At 37.8% G+C, this 19,959-nt stretch overlaps 1 protein-coding gene across 11 annotated transcripts in view; it reads right to left on the bottom strand.

Annotated features, from left to right (window-relative positions):
• ACSL4 (acyl-CoA synthetase long chain family member 4) overlaps window positions 1-19,959 on the bottom strand; it is a 100,423-nt gene that overhangs the window by 41,578 nt on the left and 38,886 nt on the right. For 3 of the 11 annotated variants that reach the window (XM_053917079.2, XM_053917080.2, XM_071220348.1), the window contains 4 exons: window positions 3,353-3,883; window positions 2,928-3,105; window positions 1,215-1,324; window positions 955-1,093 (listed from right to left, as the gene is read on the bottom strand). In XM_053917079.2, the coding sequence (XP_053773054.1) occupies window positions 955-1,093; window positions 1,215-1,324; window positions 2,928-3,105; window positions 3,353-3,703 (778 nt within the window). In that variant the 5' untranslated portion in view covers window positions 3,704-3,883. Of the gene's footprint in view, window positions 1-954; window positions 1,094-1,214; window positions 1,325-2,927; window positions 3,106-3,352; window positions 3,884-18,042; window positions 18,168-19,959 lie in introns of all 11 variants that reach the window. The other 8 variants (XM_053917084.2, XM_071220350.1, XM_053917083.2 and 5 more) reach the window with 6 other exon arrangements.

A 19,959-nucleotide genomic window follows, 5' to 3' on the forward strand; every position in this document is an offset into this window, starting at 1 on the left:
AACTCAGGCATTTGCCCTGACTGGGAATTGAACGGGCAACCCTTTGCTCTACAGGGCTGCGCTCAGGGTTAAAGGAAATGTTAAAGGGTTATATTTAAAAAGAAGAAGAAAAGAAAGATAAAAAATATGAACAATAAAATGGCAATAAATACATCATAACTATCAACAACTGTATCTAAAAACCAAAATAAACAAATAAGCAGAACAGAAACATACTCTTAGATATAGAGAACATTTTGATGGGAGGGTTGTTGAGGGGATGGGTGAAAAAGGTGAAGGCATTAAGAAGTACAAATTGGCAGTTACAGAATAGTCACAGGGATATAAAGTACAGCATCGGGAATATAGTCAGTAATATTCTAATAACTGTGCATGGTGCCAGATGGGTGTGAGATTTATTGGGATGATCACTTAGTAAGTCATATCATTGTAATCTAGTCACTGGGGTGTACACCTGAAACTAATATAATAATGTATATCAACTGTAATTGAAAGTGAGAAAAAAGTAAAATAAAAATAAAATAAAAAGAATAAATCTAAGCATCGATACTGGCAAATAGCTTTGCATCACCTAAAAACATCATTAAAATCACTAGAATTAGCAGTTTTTCAAAAAAGTTTACTAAATGGAAGCCCTGAGACCATTTCCTTACGTGAGGTCCAAATTGGAAGGTTATAGTAGGTTATTTGAAAAAAGAAAATTTAGGCAGCAACCACCAAAAAGTCTCATCCATTGCGTACATCTCTACTTCTCATAAATTTCAAAACCGTAGTTATCTTTTAGAGGAGAAGGGAAGGGAAAACTTTAATTATATATGGTCTGGACAGTCTTTAAACATTTTAAAACTTTTTTAATCAAAGAATTTTACAATTTTCACTCATATCACTTCTTTTCCTAACCTACTGAAACAAGCTTGAATATATGAATTTATTTGTTTTAGCTGCTTTACTTACAGTTTTCTGGCTTAGATCCCAACTCTTCTACTGACTGCATGCTGTGAATCTCAAATCCTTCAGGGTATTCTGTTTTATTGATAGTTTTATTGTCCACGTAAATGATATGTTTAACACAATTAATATCTAACAATGCAGTCTGTTGAACAGAAAGAAAATCCAGTTATTAAATAGGAGCCTGCAGTAAACTCAATTATTGAACATTTTTCCATCCCGTCAGATAACACTACCATGAATTAAAAAGAAAATTTCATACTTACCTTAAGTTTACTTTCCAGAAGTTCAACACTAGTAATCAGATAGGCAGCTTCAGATTCATTTAACCCATGAACAACAGCGTCTTTGCCAAGTGTGGCATACAAAGTCACAACTACATAATACAAACATAAACACAGAAGTTAAATGATAAACATTCATTCAGTATATTGTTTAAGTCAGCCTTTAATGATAGGTATATTCACAGATGCAAAGACATTTTATAATTTAATTTGATTTCACAGTCTCTGCTATATTACCCTGCAACCTTACGTCAAATCCCCTGGCAGTCCAAAATTTGCCTCACAGATCCTCAGGACTCTAGCTTTCTAAACCTGAACAAACCCAGAAATACAGAAGAGCCACAACTGATCAAAAACCAGTCATTTATGACTGTCAAGGCCAATAGCTTCTGGCTGAAGTTGTTTTCTTTTTAAGTTGCATTATTTTCAAATTTTAAATAATATTGAATTAGTTTATATTCAGTATTATTTTGTATTAGTTTCAGGTATGCAGTGGCATGATTAGACAATCATATACTTTACAAAGAATTCCCCCTGTGTCCAGTAACCAACTGGCACCATACACTTATTATAATATTACTGACTACATTCCCGATGCTGTACTTCATATCCCTCCGACTATTCTGTAACGACCAATTTGTACTTCTCAATCCCTTCACCTTTTTTGCCCAGTCCCCCTACCCCGCTCTCCTCTGGCAGCCATCAGTCTGTTCTCCATATGTATGAGTCTGTTTCTGTTTTGTTTGTTTATATTGTTCTTTAGATTCCACTTATGGGTGAGATCATATGGTATTTGCCTTTCACAGCCTGGCTTATTTCACTTAGCATAATGCTCTCCAGTTCCATCCATGCTGTCGCAAATAGTAAGATTTCATTCTTTTTTATGGTCTGGCTGAACTCTCAATGCAGGTCAGAGCCATCCCAGCAAGGTCCCCCTGTGACACACACTTCTGTTGGGCACAACACGGAAGAAAGGATAAGTCTTTGAGAATCCTCACATTTTGAGGATTTCAAGTCAGAAGACAGCCATGAATTCTGTTCTCACTTTTTCTAAGAAGCTTTTTTAGTGGGTCTCATGTCCATGCTGATTGGTGACCTCCAAGCCTAAACTGGAGTGGACAAGGAGATCTACTCTTTAGGATTTAACAAAGAAAACAAACTGAAACCGAGATCAGTTAGAAGCAGAGGGTATCTGCTAAACTTAGATAGGCTTGGAAATTCAGCTCTAGGCTGGTAATTGAAACAGCAACATGGTTAAGAACAGCTACTTTTCATGAGCTGTTGATTGTTAAAGTTGGGTGATGCATACATAGGGGATTATTTTCTTATTGTCTATTTTTGTTTGTTAGAAATGTAAACCCTTGATTCCTACACCACACCTATAGGGCTCTATTTCATTCAACAAATAACCAAGTGCTTATTAGTATGTGACAGGGGTTGCTCTGGACTACTAATTTTTAAAAATCATTTCTTGCACAATGGCTACAGAAATATACCCAATCTTACTTTCTGGCTAACTTATCTAATGCCATTTCAAGCTGTCACATGCTTATTTCACCTATGAAATGGATAAAGTAAAACATGAGGAGATACATACACACACACACACACACCTAATTCAAAAACTGGAAGATCTCAGGACAATTTCACATGTGAGCAAAGCCCTCTCCCTCTCCAAAAACACAAGGCACTTACGAGGGAAGTTGTACTTAAAGCAGGTCTGTGCCGCAATCATCCATTCGGCCCTGGTCTCACAGAAAATGGCAATAGTACTCTTCGGTTTTAATCCCAATGCGGTGAGTCCACTGCCAAAGTTATTCACTCTGTGGTTCACTTCAAGGTAGTTCATCCATTTATAATTCCCAAGAATTAACTGTTAATGTGAGACATTCTTTAATATTAGCACATTTATTCAAGCAGGCAATTAAAAAAAAATTATTCAAAATGAGAAACTCTAAAATTGCCCTTAAGTGAATATACAGAAGCTCTGGGTACCTTCTGAGAATTAGTTACACAGCTCCATAATGGAATGCAAGGATATTTAAAATGCTTTTGATTTATAATAAAGTAAAATGTACCCTCCCCCCTTTAAAAAAATTAAAAGCACAAACATGTTTTACCTTCTTAAAAACCTTTCCATTTGGCTGCATTTCATTTTCTTCACTCAGGATTTCCCTGGTCCCAAGGCTGTCCTTCTTCCCGAACTTGGACACGGCATGATCGAACAGTTTGTCAAGAGTGTCTGCTCCAGGGATGTCTATGACAGCTAGTGAGTCGAAGTGCGTGACAGAGCGATATGGACTTCCAGGTTTGTCTGAAGTGGGCTTAGCTTTTATTCTCTTTGCCATAGCGTTTTTCTTCTTGGCATTGGTAAGAAAATACCATGGAATAAATACAAGGGCACTGTATATTGTTATTAACAAGTGGACAGGCAGCAAAATAATGGTGGGCACATTTAGCTTAAGTTTCATAGTGGCAAGGCTTCTAAAATGCTGTTTATTTCTTGTTATTCTTTGGCTTTGGAAAGCCTTATTTTGCTGAAGAAGGCAATAATGGAAGCAGCAGTAAGAGTAGCAGTACAGCCAAGGAAGTTCAATTTTAATGATACAGATAAAAGTTAGTAACCTTTGGAAGCCGGCAAAAAAGTACACCTGCAGGTGAAGACAATGAGCCAGGCAGAGAGCAGGAAAAAAGACAAAAACAAAAACAAAAGAGTATTAACAAGTTGATAGAACCATTGATTTAAATACTCAGGTCTTTATTAGTTTATATAACTGATCGGCTACAGAAAGCTGAAATAACTGGTTTGAAAGACTGGTACTTCCCATTTTAATCATTATTGCCAGAAACTTCTGAATTTAATCTCTTCTGGGTTTTGAGGTACACTGGTATTCTGCAAGTCAGTTTAGCAACACTACTGTAATACTCACATGAATACATGAATATGATATTTAACTTTGGAAACTTTGTAAAAGTAGGGATGCCAATAATTAGTTTTTCTTAAATATGTCTATGTAAACCAGACAACTTTTAAGTCAGATTTGGTTTTGTATCCAAAAGGGAAAACCAATCCACCATTTTAGGTTGATTTCGCAAAGATCAACCCAGAAATCTTATTCTGAATTGTCCAGTGAGGTAAAGTTCTGAGATAATGCTACTCATGATCTTGTAGGCCAAAAATTAGAGCAATACAATCATAAAATCATTTCCTAAGTGTCTACTTTGTGCTCAAAATTGCACCAGTTGCCTGGGAGTAGTAGTATTAAGTCTGAAGTAGTGTAAGTCCTGGCCCTTGCCTATCACAAGTTGAAAGTTATGAGGCAACCAGCACACCAGACAGATCCAGCATTTTTTAAATTCTTTTGGTGTGTGTGTGGGGGGGGGGCAGTTAACCACTTCTTCATTAAAAGCCCCTGCAGACTGCCCTTATATAAAACTAAAGTGGAATTGCTCTGGCTGAAGCAAATTGGGAGTACCCAGAGTCCCACCCTGAACTTCCTAAACCCTACTCCCAAAGGTGACCAATGAACATTTCCGATGAAAAGCCCTGTAGGAATACATAGGTGCTATGGTGTGCAGGAAAAGCAATAAATGCAATAAATGCAGAGGAAGTATGAAATGGCCAAGAGTAACTAGTAGAGGATATGTGGAAAATAGACTTAAGCTGGATCTTACGTTGGGGATCTGGTAATGAAGGAGAAAGAATGGATGGCACTCTGGATAGGAGAAAGACATGAAGATAAAGAGGTAGGAAGGAAAGGACTTACAATAGAGAGCGCAAATAATAAGGGCACTAGCCTGATTGAGGCATAAAGTACTCATTGGCTAAATAGGCTACAATAGTATAGGATCTGAGAAATTAGGCAAAGCAGTTTTGATTCAATTAGGCAGAAAACTGGAGGCCACTGCAGGTCAGAAGAACAGTGCCAATTAGAAAGGAAATGCACAAACAGCCTCCCAGATACTATCTCTTTGGGAGTGTGCCTTGAGCCAAGAAAGCTGGTTTGGTGAGTAGCACTGTACTTTAACCATAAAAATTAAAATGTTAGTTCACTTGGAGAAGACAAATTCAAGCCCACCTTTCCATCAATCTTGTGGAAACAGACAGGCAAGACTACTCACCCCAGGATAGTTGTTTGTTTTTTACACCAATTACTATAAAATGATAGCTTAATTCTGCCTCTGCTTTTGTTCATGTCCTTCAACTAAGTGTGGTGAAATGAAGAAGAAACTACAAGTGAGAACTCAGATTTCGTCCCCACCTTGTTCACTAACTGGCTGTGTAACCTCGAGTAAAGCCAGGTGTTTGAGCTTAAGATCAGACTAGATCAGTAGCCCTTACTTAGAGGTAATGGCTTCCTTTGAAAATCCACTGAGAACTGTGAACCCAATGCCCCCAAGAAAGATAGGCAAAACATTACTCAATTTCAGGGGATTCATGAGTTCTCTGAAATGCACCCATAAACCCCAAAGGGTGATGTCAACCTTGAACTGAGAATTTCTGGCCTAGATGATTTCCCAGGGCCTTTATTACTTCAAATGTTATGCTTTACCCAACCTAAAAATTGTTTTCTCAGTCTGGCAAGTCTGGCCATTCATTCTTCAGATAAGGTATGTCGAGTATCCATCACAGTGCCTGGTCCTCAATGTGCAAGAGCCCCTCTAACAATCCCCTCTTCCGTCAAAGATTTCATGATCTTTGCACAAATCCACAAATCTTTCTGTTCTCTAGTTTCCTGCATCATTTGAAATGCCTACCACTCATTCATCTAAGCACCCGAGCACAGAGCACAGATCAGCAGTTCTCAACTCTATCAAACCCAACGTCTCTTTCTTATACCCAATATTTTATAACACTCCTGTATAAATCTTAAATGATAGTTACAGATGATAACCTACCTACACACATAATTTAAAAATTCCTTACTGGTATTATAAAGGAGTATCAAAAGCAATTAATTCAAAGTAAACAATACTTATTTCAACATATAAATTCTCAGGGACAATACTAGAAAACAAACAAAAGTCTTCAATTGATGAAGTGCCCCTAAGAGGTGGTGAGTAACACCTCATCCTCATTTGAGAAACTGTCAGACTTGGGGGTGAAGACATATAAAGAAGAAAACAGCTTGTGAACGGTTTTACAATCTAATTGGATTTAAACTGTACTGTATGGTTTTAGCCATACATGTTGTTATATATACTTAATCTTTTATACACGTTTGCCTTAAGTCTTAGAGGTGGAGAAACGTCTTCTACTTAATCCTCATAGTACAGAGGCACATACGTGCATCCACACAGACACACACAGTAGGCAGGGCTCAAAGCACATTCAGGTGAAGAGACATGAGAGAGATCATTTAGTCCAGAGGTTTTCATATTCTTTCCGGTGGTGGTGAGGGTCATCCATTTGAACACAATTTTATGTGGACATAAAATACAAGTATAGCCCTGGCCGGTGTGGCCCAGCTGGTTGCAGCATCTTCCCATAAACCAAAAGGTCGTGGGTTATATTCCCAGTCAGGGCACATGCCTAGGATGCAGGTTTGGTCTCCAGTCAGGGTGCGTACAAGAGTCAACCACCTGATGTTCACTCTCACACAAATGTTTCTCTCCCTCCCTTCCCCTCTCTCTAAAACTCAATAAGCATGTCCTTGGATGAGGATTAAAAAAGTTACATGTATAGATAAAAGCAAAAAGCAGAGCTGCTTTGGTGGGGAAGGCTGTGACAGCTCCTGAAGTGACTCCTTGGAACCTCCAGGTCAGCTGTGTCTTTTAACCACTGATATTGTCTGATCCTTTACATAACAGAGAAGCAAATAAGGGACAGTAAAAATTGTAACTGAGACCCATCTCCAAGTCTGGTGCTGTTTTAAGCCCAACAGCTAGCCTCTGCCCAGTGTTACCTATCATCGTGTCTATTGATCAATTCTTTTGAAAGTGAGATTTGAACACCTACTATGTGTAAGTTTTGAGCACTTAATACAAAGATGAGTAAAACATGCCCTGCATTATTTGTTTACATGTAAGCATGTACATGTGTCCGTATACATGGAGATGGGCAGGGGCATCAGTGCACAAATACGTAAGATAGAACATGGTAAATCCCGTAAGAGAAACAAGAACAAAATGCTAAAGGTATTCAAAAGAGGGGTGACTGCATCCAGTTTTGGGGAAAAAGAGATGAGGGAAGAAATAGAGCCATCTAGAAAGATTTCACACACACACACACACACACACACAAAAACATAGCATTTGAGGCGGCTGTGAAGGATGCCTATTTTTTCAACAGAAGAGGGCAAAGATTAGGAAATGAGGACAATCCTATTAGAGAGAACAAGTGGATGAGCAACTGAATGTGGCAGAACAGTGCAGGATACATCGGAAAAGCAGCAAGTAGTGTAGCAGCTGCTTTAATGCTCTCTGTGTAAAGTGCTGCTCCACTTTGACGATCCAAAGCAAGGGGAAAATTGAATTGCTTCAGAGTCAACTTTACTAGATTACAACCATACTCTGAGACACACATGCATAAGACAAGTTGGTGACTCAAGATTGAACACCCTGCTACTGTATTAAGAGGAAATGAATTGTTCTCTAAAGAGAGAACATCTGGTATCATCCTGGGTGGTAAATGGGCTAAACCGAGTTAGGAGATCAGGGTTCTAACCTCAGTGTCTACTATGAAATATAACTTTGAAAAACTTACATGATCTGTCACTGAAAAGCTCTGTACATAAGTGGCACCTTATGTAAAACAGGAATACTAATATAACCAGAGACATTGAAGTTAAGAACAATCTAACAATAGTCCGGGGGGGAGTGGGGAGGGGACAGTGGGGAGGGGGGAGGGGACAGTGAGGAGGAGGGATTACAGGAACTACTATAAAGGACACATGGACAAAATCAAGGGGGAGGGTGGAGGTAGGGGAGGGCGGTGGGTTCAGCTGGGGTGGGGTGGAGGGATGGGGAGAAAAGGCACACAACTGTAATTGAATAACAATAAAAATTAAAAAAAACAGGGATACTGCTTATAGTAGCTATGACATAGTATTGTTGGTGGAATCCTTCATTTTATCCAGGTTAAATTCCATGAGAAATAATAATCAGTCCCTGGAACATATGAGGTCTGTCCAGAAGGTATACAGCTACATGATATGAAAATTACATTTATTGAAGAAGATACAAGATACAAGAAACATTGTACATAGGACAATGATGCCTCAGGCTCCTTCAAAGTAGGCATCTTGGGACCTCACACAGTTCTCCCAATTGCCATCAGCTGCCCCACCATATTCTCCTGAATCTCATCAACCGTCTGAAATCTCTTTCCTTTCAAAGGTGACTTTAGTTTTGGGAAAAGCCAGAAGTCACAAGGCGCCAAATCTGGGCTGTATTGGGGCTGAGTCACCTGGGTGATTTGATGTTTCGCCAAAAAACTCTGCACAAGGCGTGATGCATGAGTGGGCACGTTGTCATGATGAAGCTGCCAATCACCGGTTGCCCATAGCTGTGGCCTACTGAATCATCTGAGTAGTTTCCAGGGAGGAATGTTCAAGCTTAATGTAAAATTTGATGCAGATTCGTTGCTCTACTTGCTCAGTCATTTTGAATGGGATGGCCACACAGTACACATGCTCACTCAACAGCATCTACCACCCCCACTGACTGGTACAGTGAAGTCATCATTGTTCACACATGCTCATTCCAGTCTACTCTCCTTGGCTACCAGGTTACATCAATGTCACATAAACCATTCTCGTTATATTAACAATGGCTGGACTTTTTCTGGACAGACCTCCAACTCTCAACACTCTTGTCTCTCTCTTACCTTGTTGTACTTCCTTGGCTAAATCACGACTTGGTTAAGCTCAGTTCCCCAACAAATCAGCACTTTTATTCACATAACCAAATTTGGCTGGAGAAAAACCTGACTATCCCCCTTTAAATCTGTGATTCCACCCTCAAGTGGGGCACAGTGCACTGCACTAGTCCATGCACTGCCCACTTGCCAGGGTCTCATGCCTTCTCCTCTCTGCCCAGACCACCAATATCCGCCCCCCGCTTCATCCTCATTCTTAACTGCTAACCTAACTTACAAAATATTGCTGAGAAAACTGAAAAAGTCTGAAGAGAAATTCCACAAAATCCAACCACCTGCCACTGTATCTACCCATCTACTAACATAAGTGGTCACATGCACTTTTCACTCCTGTGATTATGGATGAATTGATACTCCCAGGTAAGGCCAACCCCTTCACTCATGCAGGCCACCTTGTCTATAAAATCCAACAGGTGCTGCTCTACTTATTCTTTCTTCACTCTCCTGCCTCATTAATGTTTCCTGCTCTACTAAATCATTCCATTATAATTACCATTATAATGGGCTACTTTTTCTTTACCTTTCATTAATTTACAGTTTTGCACATTCTCCTTAGTTTTGCATATTCTTTTTTACTGTATTTTTTCCACTGCCAATTAGTCCCTTTATGCCCCCCTCCACCCAGCAATCACCACACTGTTGTCCACGTCCATGAGTCCTTTTACCTTGTGGCTGAATCCCTCCACCTCAACCTCCCCCTACCTACTAGCTGTCATCCTTCTCTCCATCTATCAGTCTGTCCCCATTTCCCTTGTTAGTTCAGTTTGTTCATTATGAGGGAAATGAGCACATATGAAAGAAATCATATGGTTTTAGTCTTTGACTGGCTTATTTCAGTTAGCATTATGTTCTCCAGGTCCTTCCATACTGTTGCAAAAGGTAAAATTTTCTTCTTTTTTAAGATCCAGTAATATTCCATTGTGTAAATATTCCACAGTTGTTTGATCCACTCATCTATTGATGGACACTTGGGTTGCTTCCATTTCTTGGCTATTGTAAATAACACTGCAAAGAACATAGGAGTGCTTATGTTCTTTCCAATTAGTGTTTTGAGTTTCTTCCGATATATTCTCAGAAGTGAGATCATTGGGTCAAAAGGCATTTCCGTTTTTAATTTTTTGAGGTATCTCCATACTGCTTTCCACAGTGGCTGCACCAATCTGCATTCCCACCAACAGTGCAAAAGGGTTCCCCTTTCTCCACATCCTCACGGGCACTTATTTTTTGATTTATTGATAAGCCATTCTCACAGGTGTGAAATGGGATCCCATTGTGGTTTTAGTTTGCATTTCGCTGACGATTAGTGACATTGAGCATCTTTTCATATGTCTACTGGCCATCTGTATGTCCTCTTTGGAGAAGTGTTCATTCAGGTCCTTTGCCGACTTTTTAATTGGGTTGTTTGTTTTTTTGGTATTGAGTTTTGTAAGTACTTTATAAATCTTGGATATTGACCTCTTATCAGATGTTTCGGTGAATATGTTCTCCCATTCTGTAGATTGTCTCTTTATTTTGTTGATGAATTCCTTTGCTGTGAAAAATCTTTTTGGTTTGATGTAGTACCATTTGTTTATTTTTTCTTTGGTTTCCCTTGCCTGGGGAGACATATCTCATAAGAAAACGCTACGAGCAACATCCAAGATTTTGCTGCCTATGTTTTCTTCTGGGATTTTTATGTTTTGGGGTCTAACATTTACGTCTTTGATCCATTTTGAATTTATTCTTGTGTGTGGTATAAGAAGGTAATCTAGTTTCATTTTTCTGCACGTATCTGTCCAATTTTTTCCAACACCATTTTATGAATAAACTATCTTTAGCCCATTGTATGTGCTGTCTTCCTCTGTTGAATACTAATTAAATATTAAGGTGTAGGCTTATTTCAGGGCTCTCTATTCTGTTCCACTGAACTATGTGTCTGTTTTTGTGCCAGTACCACGCTATATATGCTACCTCCAAGATACCCATCTCATATTGAAAGATATAAACAGACTAAAAGTGAAGGGAATGGAAAAAGATATTTCATGCAAATGGGAAAGAAAAAAAAGCTGCAGTAGCAGTACTTGTATCTGACAAAACAGAGTTTAAAACCAAGGCTATAGTAGGAGACAAAGAAGGACACTACATAATGATAAAGGGAGCAATCCAACAAGAGGATAAACTCTGGTAAACATTTACCCACCCATCAGAGAGCACCTAACTATGTAAAGCAAATCATAATGGACATAAAAGGAGACATCAACAGAAATACAGTCATAATTGGGGATTTTAACACTCCACTGACTTCAATGGATAGATCTTCCAGGCAGAAAATCAACAAGGAGACAGCAGCCTTAAATTCACACTAGATCAAATGGACTTAACTGATATCTTCAGAGCACTTCACCTCAAAGCAGCAGAATATACATATTTTTCAAGTGCACATGGAACATTTTCAAGGATAGACCACATGTTAGGACACAAAACAAGTTGATAAATTTAAGAAGATTGAAATCATATCAAGCACCTTCTCTGACCACAATGCTATGAACCTAGAAATCAATCACAAGAAGAACACTGAAAAACATGCAAAGACATGGAAGCTAAATAACATGTTATTAAACAATGAATGGGTCAACATTGAGATCAAGAAATAAACCAAAAGATACCTTGAAACAAATGAAAATGAGGACACAACAACCCAAAACATGTGGGACACTGGGAAAGCAATCCTAAGAGGGAAATTCATAGCATTACAAGCCTATTTCAAGAAAAAAAAAAAAAAAAAAAAAAAAAAAAACAAGAAAAATCTCACATGAACAATCTAACTTTACATTTAACGAAATTTGAAAAGGAGCAACGAAGCCCGATGTGAATAGAAGAAGGAAATAATTAAGATCAAAGTAGAAATAAGTGAAATAGAGTCTTAAAAAATGATATAAAAGGTCAATGAATCCAAGGGCTGGTTCTTTGAAAAAGATAGACAAACCTTTAATCAAAATCATCAAGCAAAAAGAGAAAGGACCTAAATAAATAAAATCAAAAATGACACAGGGGAAATAACAAATGACACCAAAGAAATACAAAGGATTGTAAGAAAATATTATGAACAGCTATATGCCAACAAACTGGACAACCTGGACAAAATGGATAAATTCCTAGAAACATACAATCTTCCAAAAATAAGAATCAGAGAATCTGAATGGGCAGATTACACCTAGTGAAACTGAAGCAGTAATCAAAAAATGCCTAATAAACAAAAGCCCTGCACCAGATGGCTTCACAGGTGAATTTTACATTCTGAGAACTAACACCTGCCCTTCTCAACTATTTCACAAATTTCAAGAGGGAAGGCTCCCAAACTCTTTTTACGAGGCCAGCATTATCCTAATTCCAAAACCAGATAAAGACACTACAAAGAAATAAAATTATAGGCCAATATCCCTGAAGAATATAGATGCTAAAATCCTCTACAAAATATTAGCAAACTGAATACAGCAATGCATCAAATACAAACTACACTAAAATGATTGGGATTTATTCCAGGAATGCAAAGTTGGTACAACATTCACAAATCAATAAATGTGATTCACCAAATAAAAAAAATATAGGATAAAAACCACATGATCATATCAACAGATTTAGAAAAATCATTTGATAAAATCCAGCACCCATTCAACATAAAAACTCTCAGCAAAGTGGGAATAGAGGGAATATACCTACACATAATAAAGGCCATATATGACAAACCCACTGCCAGCATCATACTCAAAAACTACAAGTGTTCCCCTTAAGATTGGGAACAAGACAGGGATGTCTTCTTTCATCTCTCTTATTCAACATAGTACTGGAAGTCCTAACCATAGCAATCAGACAAGAAGAAGAAATAAAAAAGCATCCAAATTGGAAAGGAAGTAATAAAACTCTCTTTATTTGCAGATGACATGATAGTGTACATAGAAAATCCTATACACTCCGCCAAAAAACTGCTCGACCTAATAAATGAATTTGGCAAAACAGCGGGATACAAAGTCAATATCCAGAAACCAAAGGCATTTTTTATATCAACAATGAAACATCAGAAGCAGAACTCTGGGAAAAAAAATCCCATTTGATATAGCAACAAGAAAAATAAAATACCTAGGAATAAACCTAACCAAGGAGGTAAAAGACCTGTACACAGAACACTACAGAACACTGAAGAAAGAAATCAAGGAAGACACAAACAAATGGAAACATATACCGTGTTCATGGATCGAAAGAATTAGCATCATCAAAATGTCCATACTACCCAAAGCAATTTATAGATTCAATGCAATATCTATTAAAGTACCTATGACATATTTCACAGATATAGAACAAACATTTCAAAAATTTATATGGAACCATAAATGACCCCAAATAGCTGCTGCAATTTTGAGAGAAAAGAACAAAGTAGGAGGGATCACATACCCGATACCAAACTGTATTACAAGGCCACTGTAATCAAAACAGCCTGGTACTGGCATAAAAACAGACAGATAGACCAATGCAGCAGAACAGAGAGCCCAGAAATGAACCCAAGTCTCTATGGTCAATTAATTTTCGACAAAGGGGACAGCGGTATAAAATGGAGTAAAAATAGCCTCTTCAACAAATGGTGTTGAGGGATCTGGACAGCTACCTGCAAAAAAAAATGAAATTTGGGCACCAACTTACACCATTTGCAAAAATAAATTCAAGGTGGATGCAAGACTTAAATATAAGTCATAACACCATAAAAGTCCTAGAGGAAAACATTGGCAGGAAAATCTCAGACATCCCACACAGCAACATCCTCACAGACACGTCCCCCTAAAGCAAGGGACATAAAGGAAAGAATAAACAAATGGGACCTCATCAAAATAAAAGGCTTCTGCATGACTAAAGAAAACAGCATTAAAGTAAAAAGAGAACCAACCATATGGGAAAACATATTGGCCAATGATACCTCAGACATGGGTTTCATCTCCAAAATATAGAGAGAACTCACACGACTCCACTCTAAGAAGACAAGCAACCCAATTAAAAAGTGGGTAAAGGACTTGAACAGACACTTCTCCAAGGAGGACATACAGAGGGCCCAGACACATATGAAAAGATGCTCAGTATCGCTAGGTATCAGAGAGATGCAAATTAAAACCACAATGAGATACCACCTCACACCAGTCAGCATGGCCATTATAAACAAATCAACACACAACAAGTGTTGGAGAGGTTGTGGAGAAAAGGGAACCCTAGTGCACTGTTGGTGGGAATGCAGACTGGTGAGGCCACTGTGGAAAACAGTATGGAATTTCCTCAGAAAACTAAAAATGGATCTGCCTTTTGACGTGGCAATTCCAGTGCTAGGATTATATCCTAAGAACCCTGAAACACCAGTCCAAAAGAACCTATGCACCCCAATGTTCATAGCAGCACAATTTACAATAGCCAAGTACTTAAAGCAACCTACGTGCCTGAGGTCTTTTGCTCAGCAAAAGAGTGGATCAAAAACTATGGTACATTTACACAATGGAATTCTATGCAGCAGAGAGAAAGAAGGAGCTTATACCCTTTGCGACAGCATGGATGGAACTGGAGAGCATCATGCTAAGCGAAATAAGCCAGGCGGTGAAATACAAATACCATATGATCTCACATTTAACAGGAACCTAATCAACAAAACAAACAAGCAAGCAAAATATAACAAAAGACACTGAAATTGAGAACAGGCTGACAGTGACCAGAAAGGGGAGAGGGGAGGGAATTTCAGGGGAAAGGGGTGAAGGGTTTGTAGGAACAATTATAATGGACACATGAACAATAATGGGGGGGTGGAAATGGGAGGGAGGTGGGGAGGGCTGGGGGTTAGGCTGGGGTGGGGGGAAAGGCAGAGAACTGTACTTGAACAACAATAACATTTTTAAAAAATAAATAAAACAGTGGGGAAAAAAAAAAGAAATCACATGTCCATGAAATGTACTCTTAAAATCCCTGGTACTTAAAATAAATTGGAACATGTTTTTAGTTGCTTATTGAAAATATAAAATCAAACAAAGTGTTGCACAGAGAGAAAGATTGGCGTAATAGAAGCACAAGGGCGATAGTTTGTAATATGTGCTTTTTTGTGTGCCTTCCAGGTATGGAGAGTGACACCACTGGCCCACCATGGTAGTCCATGAACTCCGAGTTGTGCTTCCTTGCAATGAAGTAATACATTTATTTCTATATGAGCTGGAAAAGGACAGGACATCACCTTCGGTCACGGAAAAGATGAGTGTTCGTGTTAATGTTTACTATTCCATATGAAAAGCATACTAATAATCAATTGTTGAGCATTTACTATGGGATAGGCACTATGTTCAATCCTTTAGATACATTATTTCATTTAATCCCTCAGAAAGCCCCTTTAAGGTAGTATTCTCATTTTACTGCTGATGTAATAGTCCCAGAGAGATTAAATAATTTGCCCAAGATAACATGGCTAAGTAGGGATTTTTGACCCAGGTCTGTGTGATTTTAAAATCCATGCTTTCGGCGGCACTGTCTATGATGCTAGTCATACTGGTTTAGCCTAAATTGTTGAGAGTGACAAACTTTGTATATAAAGAAACTGGAAACAATTTTGAGCACTGATGTGCCCGACATACAAATGCATTTTTATAGCGGAAAATAATCCCTAGGAGTTTCAGTGAAAAATCATTTGCAATTTTTTTTGTTTGTTTGTTTTGAGGCCAAGTTTAATGGTAAGTATTTCATTCCAGTTACTTCAAACGTTCTGATATAGTTAGGCTAAACATAAAAAGCATTAGTGATACATGAAGCACTAGTATACAAAGGAAACAAATACTATATAATGATTAAAGTCCAAATTTAAAAAAAGAAATCATCCCCAGAAGCATGTGACAGACGCATCATCAATTTAAGTATGAAAGAGAAAAACTAATAGACTGAAATCATATAAGGCCACTACAATTTTTTCAGAAGTTTTAGAAAATGGACTAAACCAAGCAAGGTTCCATGCATCTGCCAAGTTAAAACACGCATTAAGGACAAATTAAACTAATCTGTCCTTGACCTAAAAGCTTATAAAAATGTAAAAAAAATTATCAATTTGAAAATCGGTGATTAACTATGTAAGTGCTACTTTAAGACATACATTGTTCAAGTCGCACATCATTTAAGGGTAAATGATAAAGAGATAATTGCCTTCTGAAAAAGATGAGCTGTATCTACTAAATATTAAATCAGAAAACAATTATAAAAGTTTCAAGAGATTAAAGAGATAACCATACCTGTTGCACCATATTTCTACATACATGTTGCACCACCAAGGGTTTTGTAATGGGTGGAGTGCTTTTTTAAAAATCCTATTTTCTTTCACACACTATTAAAAAGTTCCAAATGATTTTAAAACATACAGGACAAAGCTCAAATACTATGTTAAAAAAAAAGAATGGCTGCATTTGGTTAATAAAATCAAACTTACAGGAGCTATATTACAATATAATTAACTTTATATTAATATTAAAACTTAAAAACTTAGTATTTTAAGAAAATAAAAGGCATTAGGGTAGCTAGGAGGATATCTTCTCATCAGTCTACAAGACTGAATTATAAGGTGAAATACGCTTCAGTCTGACCCTTCAACGTTTCATCTGACTCAAACTGGTAGGCTGATCTAATCAACATGAAATAGCTTGTACAATAAATCTATAAACTCAGTAATTACAATAAGTAAATTTGAAAATCATAGTAAGTATATTTATTATGTTATAATAATTACAATAAATACACTTGAAAACTGAAAACAAAAACCTAGGGTAAATAGTAGATGCCCTATACCAACACATTGCACCTGTGCCCAGCTATTTTCACTAGACGTGTCTCACGAGTATGGCTGACACTTGGCTGCTTCTCACTAACAAGATTAGCCAAACCTGTTTCCTTCATCACCTGAAGAGGCATTAACTGCTGAAGGTGCCATTTTGCCAGCTTCTTCCCAGCTTTTCCCAGCAAAGCAAGCACCTCTGCTGCCATGTTGAAGATGCTCTTTCCTGCTCTAGCACAAGTTCCCTCCCAAAATGCCTTTAAGAAAATCCCCAGCATGCATCTGATAATGTTTTTTCTAGGTCACAGAAAGGTACAGTTGTAATCCTTTCTGTTTGTGTTGAAATCAGGATATGTAGGAGCCAGTGTTACTGCCTATACACTTGATGTACACTGTGTATATCTATTTCTTTATTCCAGAGATCACACATGATTTTTAAATATGCAGCTGTCTAAAGTCAGGAGTTAATTGTATATAATTTAATCTAAAGCTTATATTTAAGGAATTTTGAGGACAAATCATGCTAGAAGTGGTACCTACTGACAAAGCATGATATTACAATCCACCTGTATCAGACATCATGAAAAGGGGGAAAACTAAGTTTTAGGATTTGCATGTTGGGAGAGAAATATAAAGGACGCAATGCTATAGAAGGGGGACAGACAGCACGATGACAACTGCAGTGTCCGACAGCTGCTACTGAGGAGTAACTGCTAAAAGTCCCTGTAGACAAAATCTTGCTGCTAAATTAAGATGGACTATTGTGCCGTGGTGTAGACTTTAATTTTGTTTGTAAAGTCTTCCATTTAGTAAAAGTCTTCCATTTTAGGTCTTTTTCTCTAGGGGAACACAGTTAATGATTTTAACATGCTAATCAAAAATAATTGTTGCAGGCCCTGGCTGGTGTGGCTCAGTGGATTGAGCATGAGCCTGCAAACCAAAGGGTCGCCAGTTCAATTCCCAGCCAGGGCACATGCCTGGGTTGCGGGCCTTGTCCCCAGTAGGGGTGTGTGAGAGGCAACCACACATTGATGTTTCTCTCCCTCTCTTTCTCCTTCCCTTTCCCCCTCTCTAAAAATAAATAAAAGAAGTGTTACAGAACTTGACTTTTAAAATTAACTCACTGTTATAATAAATGTGTTTGTCCCAGTGATGAATATATAGTAGTCCTCCCTCATCTGTGGTTTCACCTTCTGCAGCTTCAGTTAGCCACGGTCAACTATGGTCTGAAAATATTAAATGGAGAATTCTAGAAATAAACAATGTGTAAGTTTTAAACTGTGCACCATTCTAAATAGTGTGACAAAATCTCACACCTTCTTGCTCCATCCCAGCCAGGATGTCAATCATCCCTTTGTCCAACATATTAAGCTGTATACATTCCCCACCCATTCGCCACCTTTTAGCCATTTCGGTCATCAGAACTACTGTCACAGTATCCGTGCTCGTGTTCGAGTAACACTTATTTTATTGTTATAATTGTTCTATTTTATTATTAGGTATTGTTGTTAATCTCTTACTGTGTCTAACTGATAAATTAAACTTTATCAGTACTATGGATATATATATAGTACAAATAGTATTCATAGGTTTGTTACTACCTGCAGTTTCAGACATCCAGGGGGGTCTTGGAATGGATCCCCCGTGGGTGAGGTAGGACTAGTTTGCAGACTACATCCGCCTCCTGTCATCTTACCTATTTATTACAATGCAGTAATGTCACTGTGGGCTGCCAGCCATGAGTACGAGTTCAAAAAACAGTCTCTCACTAGGAGTAATACTTACCACAGGGAGTATCTTTGTGTTACAGAGAGAATTTATGCAACTCTATCTTTGTGTCACATGACCTATCCTCTGCATTTGCTAGAGGAGGAACCAGTTTAATAGGTTATCTTTTTGTTAATGTTTTTTCCCGGTCCTCAATACTGTTAAAAATCATACAACCACATATTCTTAAACCATTTCCTACAAAATGACCTAGTAAGTCACTAAAATGAGAAAGTCAGCTACTTGGCCACCAGAATGTGAAACTGTATCATGGTTAAAAAAAAAAAATGTTTACTCTGTTCTTCACTATTAAATACTCCTTATAAATGAGACTAATAAAAGAACACAAAGACTGATAAATCTGTTGAAGATCCAAATCTTATGGCCATTAAGTCAATTCTCAAATATTACCACTAGTAAAGAAGAACAGATATTCCAAAGGCTGAAGATAACTCAAAATGTATTCTTATTCTTAACACTTCATTATGGGTATGTTTGATGTTTCAGAAATTAAAAAATTCTATTTTAATTAAACTTATTGGGGCAAGAGAATTCTTAACTAAAGAAGGAAGCCACATGAAGCCAAATATAAGTAGCCATGAAAAAGGACTCCTAGAGGTAATGTCTCCATGTTAAGGATGGGGAGATATTTTCCATTCTCTTCTCTTTTTTCATGTTTATTTGTTTACCTGGCCTAGATGTGCTTCACTAAGGTAAGACAGGTAAGGGAGATAAAGGAATTAGTTGTTTTTGTCTTGAAGTGTATTCTGGGATAGCCAAGGTAAAGCTGTACCCATGGAGTCTCTAAAGTGTCACAGACACTCCAAAGTGGCTATAAACTCCTGAAAACACTGGCCAGATGTTCCTGCTAATGCTTCTGCTAACTCTTACTCTTTACCTTGGTAGTTTTTTCTTATACATGTAGATGGGCTTCAGGCCAACTGTTATATGTGTTTATCTATCTGTGTAGGGTGTGTGTTTGTATGTGTGTGTATATGAGAGAGAGAACACATGAGGAAGCAGGAAGATTCTCTGTGGGTAAATAAGTTAACTTTAGAAGCCTGAATACCATGGCCCTCATAAAGGCACCATCTTTTCTTTCCCAAAGGGAACACTAACTTTATTGGTATTGCACCTCCTTTGTCAATCATGAGGTAGCATGCTGCCGAAATAGCTGAATTCAGAAAGAGTTAATTCTGGCCTGCTGATAAAAATATTTGGTTTTTATTTTTAAGACCATGTTTAAGATTTTTCTAATAAAGGCTAATCAGTAG

The sequence above is a fragment of the Desmodus rotundus genome, chromosome X, assembly GCF_022682495.2.
Source record: "Desmodus rotundus isolate HL8 chromosome X, HLdesRot8A.1, whole genome shotgun sequence".
NCBI classification, from domain to species: Eukaryota; Metazoa; Chordata; class Mammalia; order Chiroptera; family Phyllostomidae; genus Desmodus; species Desmodus rotundus.